General features: G+C 36.8%; 1 protein-coding gene across 34 annotated transcripts in view; it reads left to right on the top strand.

Annotated features, from left to right (window-relative positions):
* The window catches only part of REPS1 (RALBP1 associated Eps domain containing 1), a 77563-nt gene that overhangs the window by 29224 nt on the left and 29798 nt on the right, over positions 1-18541 (top strand). For 21 of the 34 annotated variants that reach the window (XR_013534579.1, XR_013534572.1, XR_013534571.1 and 18 more), the window contains exons 2-8: positions 5209-5332; positions 7906-8102; positions 8232-8385; positions 8972-9096; positions 9582-9744; positions 10021-10084; positions 12418-12572. Coding sequence is in view for 18 of the 34 variants with exons in the window: in XM_078370194.1 (XP_078226320.1) it covers positions 5209-5332; positions 7906-8102; positions 8232-8385; positions 8972-9096; positions 9582-9744; positions 10021-10084; positions 12418-12572 (982 nt within the window). In the remaining 16 variants the exon portion in view is untranslated. The remainder of the gene's footprint in view (positions 1-5208; positions 5333-7905; positions 8103-8231; positions 8386-8971; positions 9097-9581; positions 9745-10020; positions 10085-12417; positions 12573-18541) is intronic. The other 13 variants (XR_013534574.1, XR_013534573.1, XR_013534570.1 and 10 more) reach the window with 1 other exon arrangement.

Genomic DNA, 18541 nt, shown 5'->3' with positions numbered 1-18541 from the left:
AAAAATACAAAAATTAGCCAGGTGTTTGGTGGATGCCTGTAATCCTCTCTAATCAGGAGGCTGAGACAGGAGAATCGCTTGAACCTGGTGGGGGTGTGAGGGTAGAGGTTGCAGTGAGCCTAGATTATGCCATTGCACCCAGCCTGGGAAACAAGAGTGAAACTCTGTCTCAAGAAATATATATATTAGTTGGCTGTAGATATGTAGATTAATTTCTGGGTTCTCCTTTCTGTTCCATTCATCTATGTGTTTTTTTTTAATGCCTGTATCATGCTGTTTTGGTTACTAGAGCTTCATAGTATATTTTGAGTTCTGGTAGTGCAATACCTCCAGCTTTGTTCTTTTTGTTTAGGACTGCTTTGGCTATTTGGGGTCTTTTGTGGTTCCATACAAATGTTAGGATTTTTTTTTTTTTCTCTGAAGAATGTCTTTGGTGTTTTGATAGAAATTGCATTAAATCTGTAGATTGCTTTAGATAGTATTCTCATTTGAACAATATTAATTTTTCAATTCATGAGCATAGGATGTTTTTTCAGTTGCTTGTATCCTCTACATTTTCTTTTGTCAGTGTTTTGAAGTTTTCCTTGTAGACATCTTTCACCTACTTGGTTAAATTTTTCCTAAGTTTGTGGGGTTTTTTGTAGCTATTATAAATGGTGTTGTTTTGATTTCTTTTTAAGCTACTTTCTGGTTTGTGTATAGAAATGCTACTGATTTTTGTATGTTGGTTTTGTATCTTGCAACTTTACTGAATTTGTTTATCAGATCTGAGAGTTTTTTTGTAAAGTCTTTAGATTTTTCCATTTATATAAGATCATTTCATCTGCAAACAGGGACAGTTTGACTTCTTCCTTTCAGTTTGAATGCCCTTTCTTTCTTTCTCTTACCTAACTGCCCTTGCTGAATTGTTACATCTGATGGGGAATGTAGGGTCTTTTAATTCTATATCCTCAACTACCATTTTATTTATTTTACCTGAGCATGTGCATTCTATAATGTTAAGAAAACAAAGCATGATAGTTTTCAGTAATTACCAGTATTATAGCAGCAATCAGTAACTGGCCTTTGGTGATTTAGATTTCCTTGGTGAGTTAGAAATCTAATGGGAGCAGTTTGGGAATCTGTATCCTAACAGATGTTTCAAGTGGTCCCCATGGTCAGATAACTGTACTAGAGAAAGAGTGAACTGCATACAAATATTCATAATTAAGATTAAGAGGAAGTTATCATAGAAAAATTTTAAAAGTAAGACTGCTTTGAATGATGCTCAACTAAGAAATTATCAAATTTGGAGATGATAAATGTTTCTCTAGGAAATTATCAAATCTTAGAGATAGGCCAGGTGCGGCGGCTCACGCCTATAATCCCAGCACTTTGGGAGGCCAAGGCGGGTGGATCATGAGGTCAAGAGATTGAGACCATCCTGGTCAACGAGGTGAAACCCCATCTCTACTAAAAATACAAAAATTAGCTGGACATGGTGGCGCGTGCCTGTAATCCCAGCTACTCGGGAGGATGAGGCAGGAGAATTGCTTGAACCCAGATGGCGGAGGTTGCGGTGAGCCAAGATCGTGCCATTGCACTCCAGTCTGGGTAACAAAAGCAGAACTCTGTCTTAAAAAAAAAAAATCCAAGAGATAGAAAACCTAGTTTATTTCAAATAGAATGGAAGAAACTGAGAAACCTATGAGAGCTATTGCCTCACCTGTATCACAGATGAATTATTTCAAATCATCATGAAACACATTAATTCCTAATCTATTTAAAGTATTTTAAAGCAGAGAGAAAAAAGTAGTTTGCTAGTTCTGCTGAAAAAGCCAATATAACACCAACTCCAAAGCATGGCAAAGATTATATATGCTTTAAAATTGAATTGTTCTAAGATTGTGGTTAAAATATTTTATAAATATTATTTGAAAAGTAATATACCATGTCTAAATGAAATTCATTCCAGGAATCAAAGAATGGTTCTGTGTTAGGAAATCTGTTAATGTAATTACTAATATCAATCAGAGAAAAATTATGATATTTCGTTTTCTGCCCAAAATCCAGATATGATAAAATTAACATCTTTATGTGGTTTTTGACAATATAAAATCCAAAACAAGGTTCTTAAAAGAACAGAACTAGCTTAATAGTTTCTTTAACAAAGGTGTTGGCAGAGTGTTAGCCAGTATCATGCTTAATGATAAAATACTAGAAATGATCTTGTTAAAGTTTGGAACAAGACCATAAATCGGTTGCTTCCCAATGTAAAATCCCAGTTTATTCTACAAATGATTCTTAGGATTATTTAGAAGAATAAGTATATGAGAGAAATTTCTAAACAGGAAAAAAATTGAGGGGTGGACTCATCCTATCAGATATTTAAATATTTTGAAGCTAAAGTAACTAAAACACTGGTTACAGGTCCAGGAATAGCATATAAAACTGTAACATAAGGAGCCCAGAAATAAGCACATATAAATATAGGAGTGGCTTTTCAAGTTAATGGTGAAAAGATGAATTTTTTTAAATAAATGGTTAACTTTTTCTTTTTTTTGTTATTGGGAGGGAGACAGAGTCTTGCTCTGTTCCCCAAGCTGAAGTGAAGTAGCACCATCATAGCTCACTGCAGCCTCACTAGAGCTCCTAGGCAAAAGTGATCCTCCCACCTCAGCCTCCTGAGTAGTTGGGACTATAGGCATGTGTCACCACATCCAGCTACTTTTACATTTAATTTAGTTTTTTATATAGGTGAGATCTTACCATGTTGCCAGGGCTGGTCTTGAACTCCTGGCCTCAAGCAGTCCTCCTACTTTGGCCTTCAGAGTGTTGAGATTACAGGCATGAGCCACTGCACCTGGCCTCAGTAGTTAACTATTGAGGAGGATCAAAAGGATACCTAATTTGCTTCTCATTCCAATTCCAGTTTGGTCAGACTTGTATGTTTTCAATATTAATCATAGACATTCTAGAAGAAAACTTATATAAAGACCTTTCTTTCTAAGTACAGCAAACCCAAAAGTCCTAAAGGGATAAATGACAAACTTGTATAAAATTGGTAAATTCTGTACCACCAAAACAGCTTTTTATGAAAAACAGATAATTAGGAAAACAACATGTACAATATGATCTGGATTCTGCCTAAGTCATCCATCAGCTCCATACCCATATACACACTAAGAGCTACATTCCGGTCTTTCCTTCCTGAGAGTGCTTGGTATATAGTCATTGATTAAAAGAATTAATTGCATGACATTTTGCAGGACAACATCTATAATGTAATAAAACTTTTTTTTTTTTTTTGGAGATGCAGTTTCAGTCTGTCACCCAATCTGGAGGGCAGTGGCGCTACCTTGGCTCACTGCAACCTCCATCTCCAGGATTCAAGTGAACCTCCCACTTCAGCCTCCTAAATAGTTGGAATTACCAGTGCACACCACACCTGGCTAATTTTGTGTTCTTAGTAGAGTTGGGTTTCACTGTGTTGACCAGACTGGTCCTGCACTCATGACCTCAGGTGATCTGCCTGCCTTGGCCTCCCAAAGTGCTGTGATTACACGTGTGAGCCACCGCCCCCGGCCATAATAAAACTTCTTTTTTTTTTTCTTTTTTAATCAATGAGAGCTTCTTATGTTGCTCAGGTTGGCCTTGAACTCATAGCCTCGCCTCCTCAAGCGCCAGGACAACTGGCCAGAGCCACTGCGGCTCCCAATAAAACTTCTTAAAATGAATGAAGACTAACATTCCATTTAAAGTTGGGCAAGTCAGGAAAAGAAATGCAAGTGCCTAACAAATATAAAACTTTTAATAAATACCAATTAAAACAGCATTGAGATTCTGTCTCCCTTCTTGAACACTACCTCCTCATTTCTATCAATTTCCTTGATATCTTCCTGAAATGTCAACAAACTGCGCTCTCCTTTTAGGTCTTCCCTTTGTCTAGCATATACCTGGCGTATATTAGATGCATTGTTATGTAAACAGAAGTATCTAAGATGTGTAATGATCCTCTAAGAGGTGTCAAGTGGGAAGAAAAGAGTAGAGGATTGGGGCTGTGTAGTGTAGCCTTCCTTTTTTAATTCTCCTTTTCCTCATAGTTCCCTTAATGGTATTAACCTGCCTCCTTTATTCTCTTTGCCCTTTTAAAAAATTTCTTCAGAAGAACATGCCCCTTAGTGGCAGGAACAGGAACTTATTCCAGTGCTGGTCAGTCAGCAAAAATGATTCTTTTTGTGCATGTAAACAAATGGTTATTACTGTTGTGATACAACAACTTAATCATTAATGGTGCCCCTTTTTTTGGAAGTTCTATGAATACTTTTCTTCAGACAATACCACAGCATCTCTGATACCTTATCTTCCTTTGAATGTTTTGGAAAATTAGACTAAAACTGTTCTTTCTATACAAAAAGTGGTATTCTTTGAAACGATGTAACAGGGATGCCTGGTGCTTATTTTAAGATAAGATTGTAATATCTGCATAGTAGAAATCTCCAGGTTTGAGTTACAATTCTGTAATCTGAAATCCTCTGTTTTGAGTCTAATATTTACTTGTGCTAGCAAGTCTAGAAATGCTTGTTGAAAGACTGGAATGATTAATGTAGATCCTTGAACACTTTCATGCTTTAAAATAAAAGACAAATTTTGTTTGTTTTAAAGAAGAGTAGTGTAACCATATTAAATACATTTGGAAAATAAAAGGGAAACATCCAACTCTTGATCTCACCTAAAAAACGATGATAGACTTTAATAGTTTCCAAATTTGTATTTATGTGGTAAAAATTATGTATTTTTCTCTTCTTCCCCACTCGATATATCCTTAGCATTTTACCGTGTTGTTATATCATTTAAAGGCTACCACTTTAAATGGCTGCATAATAATCTCTTAGTCACATGATCCTATTTTATGTGCAGTGCTTATGAAGAAGAGTGGATGGTACGTTGTTTCTTTAAGAATGTGACTCGTAACAAAAAGTAATTATTTTAAGAAAATTGCTAATTATATAGATTTTGATAAATAGGAAAATGATGACCTTATTGTAAAGCAGTGACTTTGTTTCTAAACATATGAACCTGAAATTTGAGGAAGTTAGTTGTCAGTTGAAAGAATTATACCGTCTATTAGATAGATATTTAGAAGTTACAAACAAGTTGGGTAGCTGCTTATTTTTGAAGGGAGAATTTTGTCATGAATCTTAACGTTAACATTATGTTCTTTTGTAGATCATGGAGCTTTGTGGTGCAACAAGACTTGGTTATTTTGGAAGAAGTCAGTTCTACATTGCTTTGAAACTTGTAGCTGTTGCCCAGTCTGGTTTCCCTTTAAGAGTGGAAAGTATAAATACAGGTAAATATGGAGTATACTAGTAACTGAAAGAAAATAGGCTTCTATTACAAATGAAGTCAAGTCAGTAGAACCCGTGTCTTTCTGGTCTTATAATGGCTTGTGTGACATTGAGTGAAGTGTCATGACGTTATTTCCACTACCACCTTGCATTTCTCACTTGAAAACATTAGAAAAATATGAGTGCAGTGGCTCATCCCTGTAATCCCAGCACTTTGGGAGGCTGAAGCGGGTGGATCATCGGAGGTCAGGAGTTTGAAACCAGCCTGACCAATATGTGAAACCTTGTCTCCACTAAAAATACAAAATTAGCCAGGTATGGTGGCATATACCTGTAATCCCAGCTGGAGGCTCAGGCAAGGGAATTGCTTGAACCCGGGAGATGGAGGTTGTAGTGATCCGAGATGCTCCATTGCACTCTACTCTGGGCAACAGCAAAACTCCGTCTCAAAAAAAAAAAAGTCTGTCTTCTATTATGACATAGTATATATACTTCATCCATATTTGACTATATTCACTGTTGAAATGGCAATTTTTTTAAAGAATTACTAGAAGTTGTTTAAAAATATTTTAGGTGAATGGTTTTATTAAGGTAAATAATAAATTATAGCTACCATCTTCATCTATAGCTTCCCTATTTTCTTCATTTCTGGTAAAACAACATTATACTTTGTATTTTTTTTGTTTGGGAAGCCTTTGGAGGCTCCAGTTAAAATAAAGAAGTAATGGTTAACCTAAACTTTCTGGTTGATAGAGACAGTATTAAAATATTGGCAGACTAAAATCTAGTTATAGACATCTGACCACATTACAAGTTTGTATAAGTCTATTTTTACATTGCTATAAAGAAATCCTTGAGACCTGGTAATTTATAAACAAAAGAGGTTTAATTGACTCACTTCTACATGGCTCAGGAGGCCACAGGAAACCTACAATAATTAACAAGAGAGGTTTAATTGACTCATGTCCACATGGCTTGGGAGGCCACAGGAAACCTACAATAGTGGCAGAAGGTGGAGGGAAGCAAGGCACATCTTACACTGCCGAGAGAGAGAGAGAGAGAGAGAGAGAGAGAGAGAGAGAGAGAGAGAGAGGAGAGAGAGGAGAGAGAGAGAGAGAGGAGAGACTGCTATAGACATTTAAACTATCAGATCTCATGAGAACTCACTCCCACGGGAAACGGCCCCCCATGATCTAATCACCTCCTGTGTGGGAATTACAATTCAAGATGAGATTTGGGTGGGAACACAGAGCCAAACCATATCAAAGTATTATATCAGATAATTTGTTTTCAAGTATTTAGTGGCTCGTTGATGTGAAAGAAGATAGAAATTCTATAAAGATAGGCATTTAAAGGCAGGGGGTTCTTTTGTTTTCATAGAGTAAAGGGGAAAGACAAAAATTAAGATTTTTAAAATCTGTGAATTACAAAAAAATTTTGTAAAAATTCTGTAAATATAATTTGTAGAAATAGTTTTAAGTACCATTTTAGTTTATTGGTCAATGGAGGTTTTCATTGTAGACCTCCAGTTTGCCACACATCATTCTTCTAGTGTTGGGAGTTTACATTCTTTTCAGGTAATTTTGAATTCTTTTACATGTATATTGAATAAGCTTAATAGTTTACCTCCTTCATATGGAGGTTCTAAAGAGAGACAAAGGTAATCATGTAATGGAGGTAAGTACGCTTTCCTCTGAAATAATTCTGTACCTGTATTTGTTCTGGGCTAAAAGTATGATTTAACGGTTTACTTGCAAAGAATTTCTCAGTCTTTCATCTTTCTCCTCTATTTGAAATTGAATGTAGAATATCTGACTGTAGGAGAGCCATAAGCCAGACTACAGTGGATAGATAGAATACTCTGTATCATGTTTTTGGTAGGTGAACAGTAAGATATGTTTAGGAATTTCTGCCATGAAAATTTGTAAATCTAGTCTCAGACTTAGTGACATTTCTGTGTTTTACTTAGAGCTCTAAAATCTTACTTTAGAGACCCAGTGTGAGTAGAAGCAGCCTAGGCTTTGGGGTCTAACACTAACTGTCAGTCACTACAGGCATGAGGTTGGCATCACAGAGTGTCAGTTTCCTTATCTGTAAATAGGGGTTTTGCAAGGGTACTGTGGTTACGAGGTGAAATAAATATTCAATGACAAGTATAGGGCCAAACATACATAGATATTTAATGTAGCTATTGTTATTATGCATTAGAAGGACCTTGGCATCACAGAGCCTTGGTTTCCTTATCTGTAAATAGGGGCTTTGCAGGGATACTGTGGTTACTAGGTGAAATAAGTATTCAATGACAAGTATAGGGCCAAACATGTAGACATTTAATGTAGCTATTGTTATCACTCATTAGAAGGACAATTTGGTTTTATTGCTTCTTTCTAGGTAAGAGTCTCCCTAAATAATGTAAGGGAGATGATGCCCAAATTTTGTAGTGATAGACATTTTGTACCTGTTGTTTCTGTATCCATTTTTACAAAAATTCTAATGTCTAATTCATGTCTTACTTTAGTTTTTAATGTATGTGTCCTTTTTTATTTTAAAGTAATAATTATTTTTTGGTTAACAGTAAAGGACCTTCCTCTGCCAAGATTTGTTGCTTCAAAGAATGAACAGGAATCTCGCCATGCAGCCTCATATTCTTCAGATTCTGAAAATCAGGGTTCATATTCTGGTGTGATTCCCCCACCACCTGGCAGGGGGCAAGTGAAAAAGGGATCCGTAACCCATGATACGGTTCAGCCTCGTACATCTGCAGATGCACAGGTAATCACATGCATGTAAATATTAGCAGTAGATGCCCTCTGCAGATGCTTACACTAAAACGTTTATTGCAACCTTAATAATTAAAATGTCTCCTTAAAACTAAAATGTTAAAATAATATTCTTTTCTAGGAACCTGCATCCCCAGTAGTTTCACCACAGCAATCTCCACCAACTTCTCCACACACATGGAGAAAGCACAGCCGTCACCCCAGCGGTGGGAATAGTGAGAGGCCTCTTGCGGGATCTGGGCCATTTTGGTTTCCCTTTGGTGAAGCACAGTCAGGTATTATTTAGAGATTGATTGCTTGATTAGAGTGTCATTGTGTTGCCCAGGCTGATCTTGCACCCCTGGGTTTAAATGATCCTCCTGCCTCAGCCTCCTGAGTAGGTGGGGATTATAGGCTTGTGCCACAGAACCTGGCTTAGAGATAATTGTTTTAAGTAACAATTATTTAGGATTGTAAATTGAAGGAAACTTGATAATATTTCTTCAAGAGTGGCCTCCAAGACAGTTTTTAATTGTAAATGAAGTTAAATAGAAGCAAAAACCAACTATGGAAATTTTTAAGTGAATACATTGCTTTGAAAAGTGGTAATTGCATTTATGGATACCAGATTCTCTAAAGGTGTAAAATAAATAATTATTTCTCAGAATATTATATATATATTACATAAATTTTATTAGTATTGACAAGGAGAGCACAAAATAATTGAAAAGATTTAAATGAGGTGTAATTTGTAATTGAACAGAAAAGATTCCATTTTGGAAGTTGTTGGATTTCTTCAGAGTTAGTTTGAAAGACAACTTCCTGGTAACGTAAGTTTTTTCTTCAAACATGAGTCAGCATGTTTACCCATTCTCCTTATAGGTTCTTCTGCTGGTGATGCAGTGTGGTCAGGGCATTCCCCACCTCCACCTCAAGAAAACTGGGTCAGTTTTGCAGATACTCCACCAACCAGTACTCTTTTAACCATGCATCCTGCTTCTGTCCAGGTGTGACATTTTATTGGTATTGCATTTTTATTTGCTTCATTCAAAGTATTGCTGCAGTCATTGTTTTTATATTTTGCTGTTGCAGATTTTATAAATGCAAATTCACTCATTTATTTAAAAAAAGCAAAATTCTGCTCTGTGCATTTGAAGTCTGTTATCATTGGAATGTTTCAGCTGGTTTTATTTCTGTTTCTGATTTCCTAGTAAAGTTTTGAAAGGTTTCTGAGTCTGGAAATATATTTGCTTGGCTTTCTTAGCACATTTTCATAACTTTCTGTTGCTTACATAATTGCTATCATTCTACACATTTCTATAATCATTGTGCAAAAACATATCCAATAATCTGACTGTAACAAATATGTGGTTTTACATTTTAAATGTCCACAAAAAGCAAGTTTTACTTTCAAAGATAAATAACCTAGCAATCTTGGTCCATATAGTCATGTAGGTAGATACTATACTGAGGAAAAAATGTTTCATTACAGGACCAGACAACAGTACGAACTGTAGCATCAGCTACAACTGCCATTGAAATTCGTAGGCAATCCAGTAGTTATGATGATCCCTGGAAAATAACAGATGAACAAAGACAGTATTATGTAAATCAGTTTAAAACCATTCAGCCTGATCTAAACGGATTTATTCCAGGTGAGTTTTTGAAAACAGAAGTTCTTCTAGATGGGACAGGACAAAGTCTCAATTTCATAATCCCAAAGACATTGTTTTATTGGTCATAGATTTTAATTATACAAGATAATGATCAAATAATTTTCTAAAAATTTATAATCACTGGGGGCCAAAAACATGACATATTCACATATTAAAAATATCTTTCCCCAACTGAAAAAGTCTAAGACTTTTATATTCTGTTCATGGATCCATAAATTCAGAATAACATTAAACAAAACTGTTTTAATATTTCAGGATCTGCAGCTAAAGAGTTTTTTACAAAATCAAAACTTCCTATTCTTGAACTTTCTCATATTTGGTAAGTGTGGTATATCATTAGTTGGGTAACTGGGTTTGCTTCCAAGGAGTTTATAATAGACAGATTTTAGAGCCTTGAAAAATAAACGACTAACCCCTTCTAGAATGCTGTCAAAGAACTTAGTATTGCCTTACAATAGCCAGCTTCTCTCTTATTCTGCAGAAGAAGTAAGTGATACTGATAAAGTAGTACTTTTATAAAGAGCTAAAATTCTTTAAGCTGTATCAGGTGTTTTTTCGTTGCTAGCATAATGCATGAGATAAAAGTTAGTTTGCACATACATGGTTATATTATCCCATTTGGTTTTTTTGTCATGTTTAGTAAGTCCTATACCATGCCATAAGATTAGCTTCCATTTAAACAGATACTGAGAATAGCTGTGTTGGAATGTTGTTGGAATTGGCCACAGAACACAAAGTGCAATCACAAAAAAAGAGGCTGGGGCTGGGTGCAGTGGCTCACACCTGTAATCTTAGCACTTTGGGAGACCGAGGCAGGCAGATTGCATGAGCCCAGGAGTTTGAGACTAGCCTGGGCAACATAGTGAAACCCTGTCTCTACTAACAATACAAAAAATTAGCTGGGTGTGGTGGCGTATGCCTGTAATCCCAACTGTTGGGGAGGCTGAAGCATGAGAATCGCTTAAACCTGTTAGGTCGAGGTTGCAGTGAACTGAGATTGTGCCACTTCACTCTAACCAGGGTGACAGAATGAGACTGTCTCAAAAAAGAAAAAGGCTGGGTGTGGTGGCTCAAGCCTGTAATTCCTGCACTTTGAGAGGCCGAGGCACATGGATTGCTTGAGCCCAGGAGTTTAAGACCAGCTTGAGCAACATGGCGAAGCCCCGTCTCTACAAAAAATAAAATTAGCAAGATGTGGTGGTGCACGCCTGTAGTCCTGGCTACTTGGGAGGCTTACGTGGGAGGATTGCTGGAGTCCAGCAGGCAGAGTTTGCAGTGAGCTGAGATCATGCTACAGCACTCTAGCCTGGGCAGCAGAGCAAGACTCTGTCTCAAAAACAAATAAATGGTTATCAGATAAATATATATGTTAATTCCACTGTATATAAATGTATTTCTCTATATTCTAAATCATTTTTAATAGGTTTTTGGTACCATAGCATGCTGTAATATGAGGTAGGTATCTAACACCTAAAACTGAAAACTCAAAAACTAGTAATATTATGTATGCTATTTATGGTTTAAGGCAATAAAGACAAAAGTGGTTGTCTGTGTAGCTAGGAAAGGGTATAGACAGCAAGGTGGAGAGGCTGTGTTTTTGTTTTAAGCCTTGCAGTTTTTTGTTTGTTTTTTTTTTGAGATGGAGTTTCGCTCTTCTTACCCAGGCTAGAGTGCAATGGCGCGATCTCGGCTCACTGCAACCTCCGCCTCCTGGGTTCAGGCAATTCTCCCGCCTCAGCCTCCTGAGTAGCTGGGATTACAGGCACGTGCCACCATGCCCAGCTAATTTTTTGTATTGTTTTTTTAGTAGAGACGGGGTTTCACCATGTTGACCAGGATGGTCTTGATCTCTTGAACTTGTGATCCACCCGCCTCGGCCTCCCAAAGTGTTGGGATTACAGGCGTGAGCCACCGAAGTCTTGCAGTTCTACTCAGTTATTTAAAGTACATACATACTGGCCAGGTGCAGTGGCTCACACCTGTAATCCCAACACTTTGGGAGACAGGTGGGTGGATCACTTGAGGTCTGTAGTTCAAGACCAGGCTGGCCAACATGGTGAAAACCCATCTCTACTAAAAATATAAAAATTAGCCAGGTATGGTGGCGCATGCCTATAATTCCAGCTACTCAGGAGGCTGAAGCAAGGAAATCACTTGAACCCAGGAAGTGGAGGTTGCAGTGAGCAGAGATCGCACCATTGCACTCCAACCTGGGCCACAGGAAGACCCCATGTCAAAAAAATAAAAATGAAAATGAGATAAATTACACACATGTTGAATTTTGATAACATAAAAACATTTTTAAAATGTCACTAACTTACTACATATGCCTTACTTCTAAAAATGCATGTGAGTTATAGGTCATCCTTTTTGATGACCTTAATTATTGGGGCCACTTTTTAGAGAATTTCAAACACACAGGAAAGTTTAAAGAAAAGTACTGTGAACACTCATATGCCACCACCTAGATTCTGCAGTTAACATTTTGCTGCATTTGCTGTATTACATATCTTTTCATGTATGGGATTTTTAGAATTACTGACTTTTTACACTTTCTCATGGAAGATATTTCTCTTGCTTTTTTTCTTTTTTTGAGAAATAAAAGGATCCAAAGTGGAATGTGATTATATTCACAATAAACTTATCTTCTAGGGAACTCTCAGACTTTGATAAAGATGGTGCATTGACACTAGATGAGTTTTGTGCTGCTTTTCATCTGGTGGTTGCTAGGAAGAATGGCTATGATTTACCAGAAAAACTTCCTGAAAGCTTAATGCCCAAACTGATTGATTTGGAAGATTCAGCAGGTAAGATTGGGAGCTGAAGAGAGCTATTTGCATGCCTTGATAAATATAATGCTTGATTCTGAAAGCATCAATATAGAGGTCAGCCTTAGCTTAACAGCTTAGATATTTTCATCAAGTGTACATAGATTTGTCATCAGAATAGGATATATGGGCTAAATTTGGATTTGTCTTATGCAGTCTACTTTAAAAAATAAAGATAAGTAATATGTACCACTGTTTCACCTTTATACTTGTGACTTGCTGAGATTCGAAGAGCATTTCGTTGTCTTACTTTGCTATTCTTTAATTGTGATATATATTGTATCAAGTGGGTAAAGTAGCCCATCTTCATTATAAACATTTTTCTCTTTAATACATCTTAATTTGTTGAAGGGAAATTACTTGGTTCATCATTAGACCTTTCTTGCTGTGAGCATTTTCCTTTAAAATGCCGAGCTCTCTTCTACAGACTCTAAAGAAATCTGGACTTTTTGTGTTTGATTTTAGAGAGTGCTGTGTTGTTAATAAGAATGCTAAATGTTCATATTTATTGCGACCTTTTTTTTTCTTTTTTTTTTTTTTTGGTGAGACAGAGTCTCACTCTGTTTCCAGGCTGGAGTGCAGTGGTGAGATGCTGGCCCATTGCAACCTCCGCCTCCTGGGTTTAAGTGATTCTCCTGCCTCAGCCTCCTGAACAGCTGGGACTACAGGTGCATGCCACTACACCCAGCTAATTTTTGTGGGTTTAGTAGTGATGGGATTTCACCATATTGGCCAGGATGGTCTCGATCCTTTGAGCTTGTGATTCACCCTCCTCGGCCTCCCAAAGTGCTGGGATTACAGGTGTGAGCCACCATGCCCGGCCTGGACCTTTCTTTAAAAAGAAAAGGAAAATCAGGGCTTAAAAATTAGTAAATTTTTCTTAAATTCTTAGCAAATAAAAGGAAATATAATGTTTAATTCTTAATGAGCCTAATTAAAATAAATTATTGTCTTCAGTGTTTCTATCTAAACTCTCTTTTGGATATAATGATGGAAGGAATTTTATACTTTTAAAGTGGAAGTTTAAATAGAATTTGGCTCTGAAAGGGGCATTTATCTATCAGGCAGTATGTCTTTAAAAATGTACATGGTCTGACTCAGTTGTCTAAATTACACAGAAGGAATCAGATGCATAAATTTACTGTCACAAAGAGAACAGCCTCATTGGAGTCCAGTGTTCTTCCAGTTTTGCTAATTTTGCCTGTGACTTTGGGCAAGTTCTGATCATTTACTGTATTTTCCCCTTCTGTTTCTCCACCTGAAATGTGGATTTGATGCCATTCACATTTCAGGACCTGAATTGCACACTGATGTTCTATCAACCAGTAGGTTGATTCTAAAAATATAGCATTGATTTTAATTTTTTAAGCCACTTTTTCTATGAGAGTCCTAGGATTTGGGGATCATTTCAGGTAGTTGTGAAGTGTCATCCTCTAACTTGAGCTGAAAGCTAAGTATCTTTATTAGGTAATTTTGCTTCAAAGTACTTTGTTTTACCTACTTAAGAAATAATAACAACTTCTTTGTTGTTTACACTATGATAATAACCAAAAGAAGAAAATGTGGTAATTCACACTTTCAGTATCCCTGACTTAAAAATTGGACTTGCACCTACAGCTTTTATATGACTTCAAGCCTTTGAAAACTGATAGCATAATAATACAAGAAAATAACTTAAACAAAGTTTAATATATTGTAGGTGATTTTGTAGAGGCTTGTCTGATTCTGTCGTCTGTTATATTCATTGACGAATCTGCTTTTTGCATATATCTAATGGGTTTCTTTTTCCTTTATTTAATTTAAATAAAAATCAAGGTCTTTGTAAATTTGACCTATAAGGTTGATGGTTCAAGAAGTTTTTTTCTGGGCATTTCTCTTTTTGTCTAATTTTACACCTGTTATATCTGTTTAACAAAGAGAGACTGATTTTATTGCCTGTTTATATCTGTGTACTGTTGTTCCACATATAATTTTAAATGTATCACAGTCCCAGATTGTATTTTCCCCCTCCCAACATATGGTTTTCTGACCAAACTTACTGTATACTTTGGGATCATGCAGTATTACATTGAAATCTGCTCTACATATTTACAAATGATAAATTTTGGAATTCTCTTGATTCTGGGATGAGCCAATATAAATTATCATTATTCTTTCACCTATCATAAACCTGAGATTCACATGACAAAAAGTCCTTTGAGTATAGAAATTGTCTTGTGACACTGTGGGTCAGTCATAAAAGTCATTGTAAAAATAGCTGTGTTTTTAAAGGTCACAGTTAAGAGGGTAATGCTCAAATAGTTTCTTTTGACTGATAATATAATTTGTTGTAAATATTCCCTCTGTAGAGCCTTTCTGACTATGGCAGAGGCAGTTTCTCTCTTTTCTGATCTCTCATAGCATCTTCTACATGCTAATCACTGAAACTTACCACACTAAATCCTGTTTCTTCCCCCTTTTGGTCGCTATACTCTGAATTCCTTGAAACAAGGGAAATGGATCCTATTTATTGTAGTATGCTCAAAACCTATCACCTTGCCAGGCACTGCACTAATATTGGATGAATTAATTCTACATGTGTGCCATTTTCAAAGAAAGGTATCTTTTAAAGGTACCTTTAAAAATATAGCGATTTGTTATCCTAAATTTATGATGTTGGGACATACTAAAGCATTAGTTCTACAAATATTACTTACAGTTTAACTCTTAAAGGCAAATAGATGGTGAGCAGTGGTCACTTGAGGTACAACTCCTTTGAGTAACATGCTTGGCTTTTTATAGACATGAAAACATGAGTGGGTAAATGTGCATTTTTTCCAAAATTACTTGAACCAGGTATACAGGGTTAAATCATAGATAAAATAGAACTATTAAGGATTATAGGTAGAAATACTTCTGTAGACCTGAATTCGAATATTTAATAAATAACGTCAGCACTGAATTTGGCAGCTAAAATAAATAGAAAGGGAAACTTGATTTTTGTTGTCTCATAGAAGAAAGCATACAAAAATTCATCTGCAGAATGAGCTTTCTGAAGCTGAATTGAAGAATATTTATCTTTTTAAGAATATTTATCTTCTTAACAATAAAAAAAAAGAAGATTGGCCAGGCGCTGTGGCTCAACGCCTGTAATCTCAGCACTTTGGGAGGCCGAGGTGGGCCTATCATGAGGTCAGGAGATTGAGACCTTCCTGGCTAGTGGTGAAACCCCATCTCTACTAAAAATACAAAAAATTAACTGGGCTCAGTGGCAGGTGCCTATAGTTCCAGCTACGCGGAAGGCTGAGGCAGGAGAATCGCTTGAACCCAGGAGGCAGAGGGTGCAGTGAGCCGAGATGGCGCCATTGCACTCCAGCTTGGTGGCAGAGCATGACTCCATCTCAAAATAATAAATAAATAAATAATAAAAGATTAAGATGACCTGCTACAAACAGGTTGAGGTGCTATACATTTTAATGTCCAAAGAATCTTCTCCTTTGAAGCACAGTTGCAATCTTACATGGACTTTGTGATTGTTTGATACGTATCTTTCTCTCAAACTAGACTAGAGCCTTCTAGGAAGGTAGGAACTGGATCAGTTTTGTTCATTGTATCTCAGTGCCTGGCAAGGTGCAAATTGAGTATAGGAATAGACAGACATTCAGATTGTTGAAATGATTAAGTGACTGAGCCAGTGATTTTTAACTATTTTCTAGCTCTACACCACACTGCTAACATATGCAACTCGGCAATCTCTGTTTGAGATGCAGAAAGAAGGAAAGGGATGTGAGCTCCCTGTCTACATCTCCTTCTGCATAATCACTATTTTAACACAGTAGATTTGGGCACATGTTTCACTGCTGTTTATAAGGTGCATTGCATGGATCCACAATCTCTAAAACTATTTCCAACATGAATTTTTTTTAACCCAGAGAAGAGAAGGCACATGGGTCTTTCCATGAATAGTTTACTAGAAACCATGTAAATTCAGATTTGAGACTACCTTGGTGCAAGTAAATTACTCTTGAGAGTTTCTGTTACATTCATCCATAAATTTTTACCATATATATAAAAACGTATGCACAGGTATTGATGTATATACAGATACAATCATACTATACATCCTTGATTTTTTTTTTTCGTATAATGTTGGACATGTTTTTACTGTATAATTGATGCACTTTGGCTATGTCCCCACCCAGATCTCATCTTGAATTCTCACGTGTTGTGGGAGAGACCTGGTGGGAGGTAACTGAATTATGGGGTCAGGTCTTTACCATGATGTTCTTGTGGTAGTAAATAAGTCTCATAAGATCTGATGGTATTATAAAGGGAGTTGCCCTGAATAAGCTCTCTCTTTGCCTGCTGCTGTCCATGTAAGATATGACTTACTCGTCCTTGCCTTCCGCTGTGATTGTGAGGCCTCCCTAGCCATGTAACTGTAAGCCCATTAAACCTCTTTCTTTTGTAAATTGCCCGGTCTTGAGTATGTCTTTATCAGCAGTGTGAAAATGGACTAATACAATAATATATAGAGCTATCACATTTATCATTCAAGGTATTCCATAATACGATGTGTACCTTAATTTAACCATTTCTTATTGATAGATTTTGGGATTGTTTTCTGGCTTTGCCTTTAAAACACTGCTGCAGTGAATATGCTTATATATATATATCTACCTATCTTTGTTTTGAATGAATAACCCAGAATCTTTGTTTTTGAAAATTCATTATCCAGGTACCTTTAGTTGCAGAGGAAAAAATAATGAAAATATGCACTAATGCTTGTCATTAACTTTCTAATTAAGAAATTACTTCTCAAACTACCCCTCCACCCCAAACATACTCTGTCCCTGTCTGTCTTCCCCCCCACCCCCCATCTCTGTTATGTGGCATTTCTTTCCAGATAATCCGGGTATTGTAGCTGATAAATCAGTACAGTTGAATTACAGATATTAGTAAAGATGTACCATTTAATGAAATTGGTCAGAGTAAATAGAATTCAAATCCTCACAGAGACATTGACAAGTAAGGGCAGATAATACTTGAAGGGCAAAAACTCTGAGGATGATGACAATAGTGGAGGCTTTAAAAGATTACAGTTTTGACCGGGCATAGTGGCTCCCAGTAGCACTTTGGTAGGCCAAGGTGGGAGGATCACTGGAGGCCAGGAGTTTGAGGTTATAGTGAGCTATGATCCACTACTGCACTTTAGCCTAGGTGACTAAGTGAGACCCTGTCTCTTAAAAAAAAGAAAAAAAAATTATTTCACATTCAGTGGATTAGTAAATGTCCTTGGGAGTAATTAATGATACTCATAATTATTTTTTACAGAAGTGACCTTTTTCCTTTGCAGCTGTGCTGTGAAAGTCAAAAGTGAACAAAAGATGAACGTCTCTGTCTCCCTCTGTTAGAAAGAGAACTCCATGAGATTGGGACCCTTGTCTTGCGGGATCTCGATAGCTTGGAACCCTGTAGGCCCTCAGTAAATGTTCATTGATCCAATTAGTGCTGTTTAATTTTGCCGCAAAATTATATCCCCCCAAAAAGTAGCATTATCTTTCCTTTTTCTTTCCCCTGAGACAGTCTTGCTCTGTTTCCCAGACTGAAGTGCTGTGGCACGATCTCAGCTCACTGCAACCTCTGCCTCCCGGGTTCAAGCAGTTCTCCTACCTCAGTCTCCCAAGGCATGCACCACCACGCCTGGCTAATTTAGTAGACATGGGGTTTCACCATGTTGGCCAGGCTGGTCTCAAACTCCTGACCTTGTGATCCACCTGCCTTAGCCTCCCAAACTGTTGGGATTACAGGCATGAGCCACTATGCCCAACCTTTATCTTTCATTCTTTGTTCTTTATGCTCCATTTCCACTATTTTCTCTGTAAGTTTTTAAGATAAAGCTCCAATTAACTGTTTTTCTCCTTAGAGAATTCTAGTTTTTATTTTGAATGGATTAACTTTAAATGGAT

The sequence above is a fragment of the Callithrix jacchus genome, chromosome 4 (genome assembly GCF_049354715.1).
Source record: "Callithrix jacchus isolate 240 chromosome 4, calJac240_pri, whole genome shotgun sequence".
Taxonomy (NCBI): Eukaryota; Metazoa; Chordata; class Mammalia; order Primates; family Cebidae; genus Callithrix; species Callithrix jacchus.
This window is presented reverse-complemented; position numbering and strand designations above follow the sequence as displayed.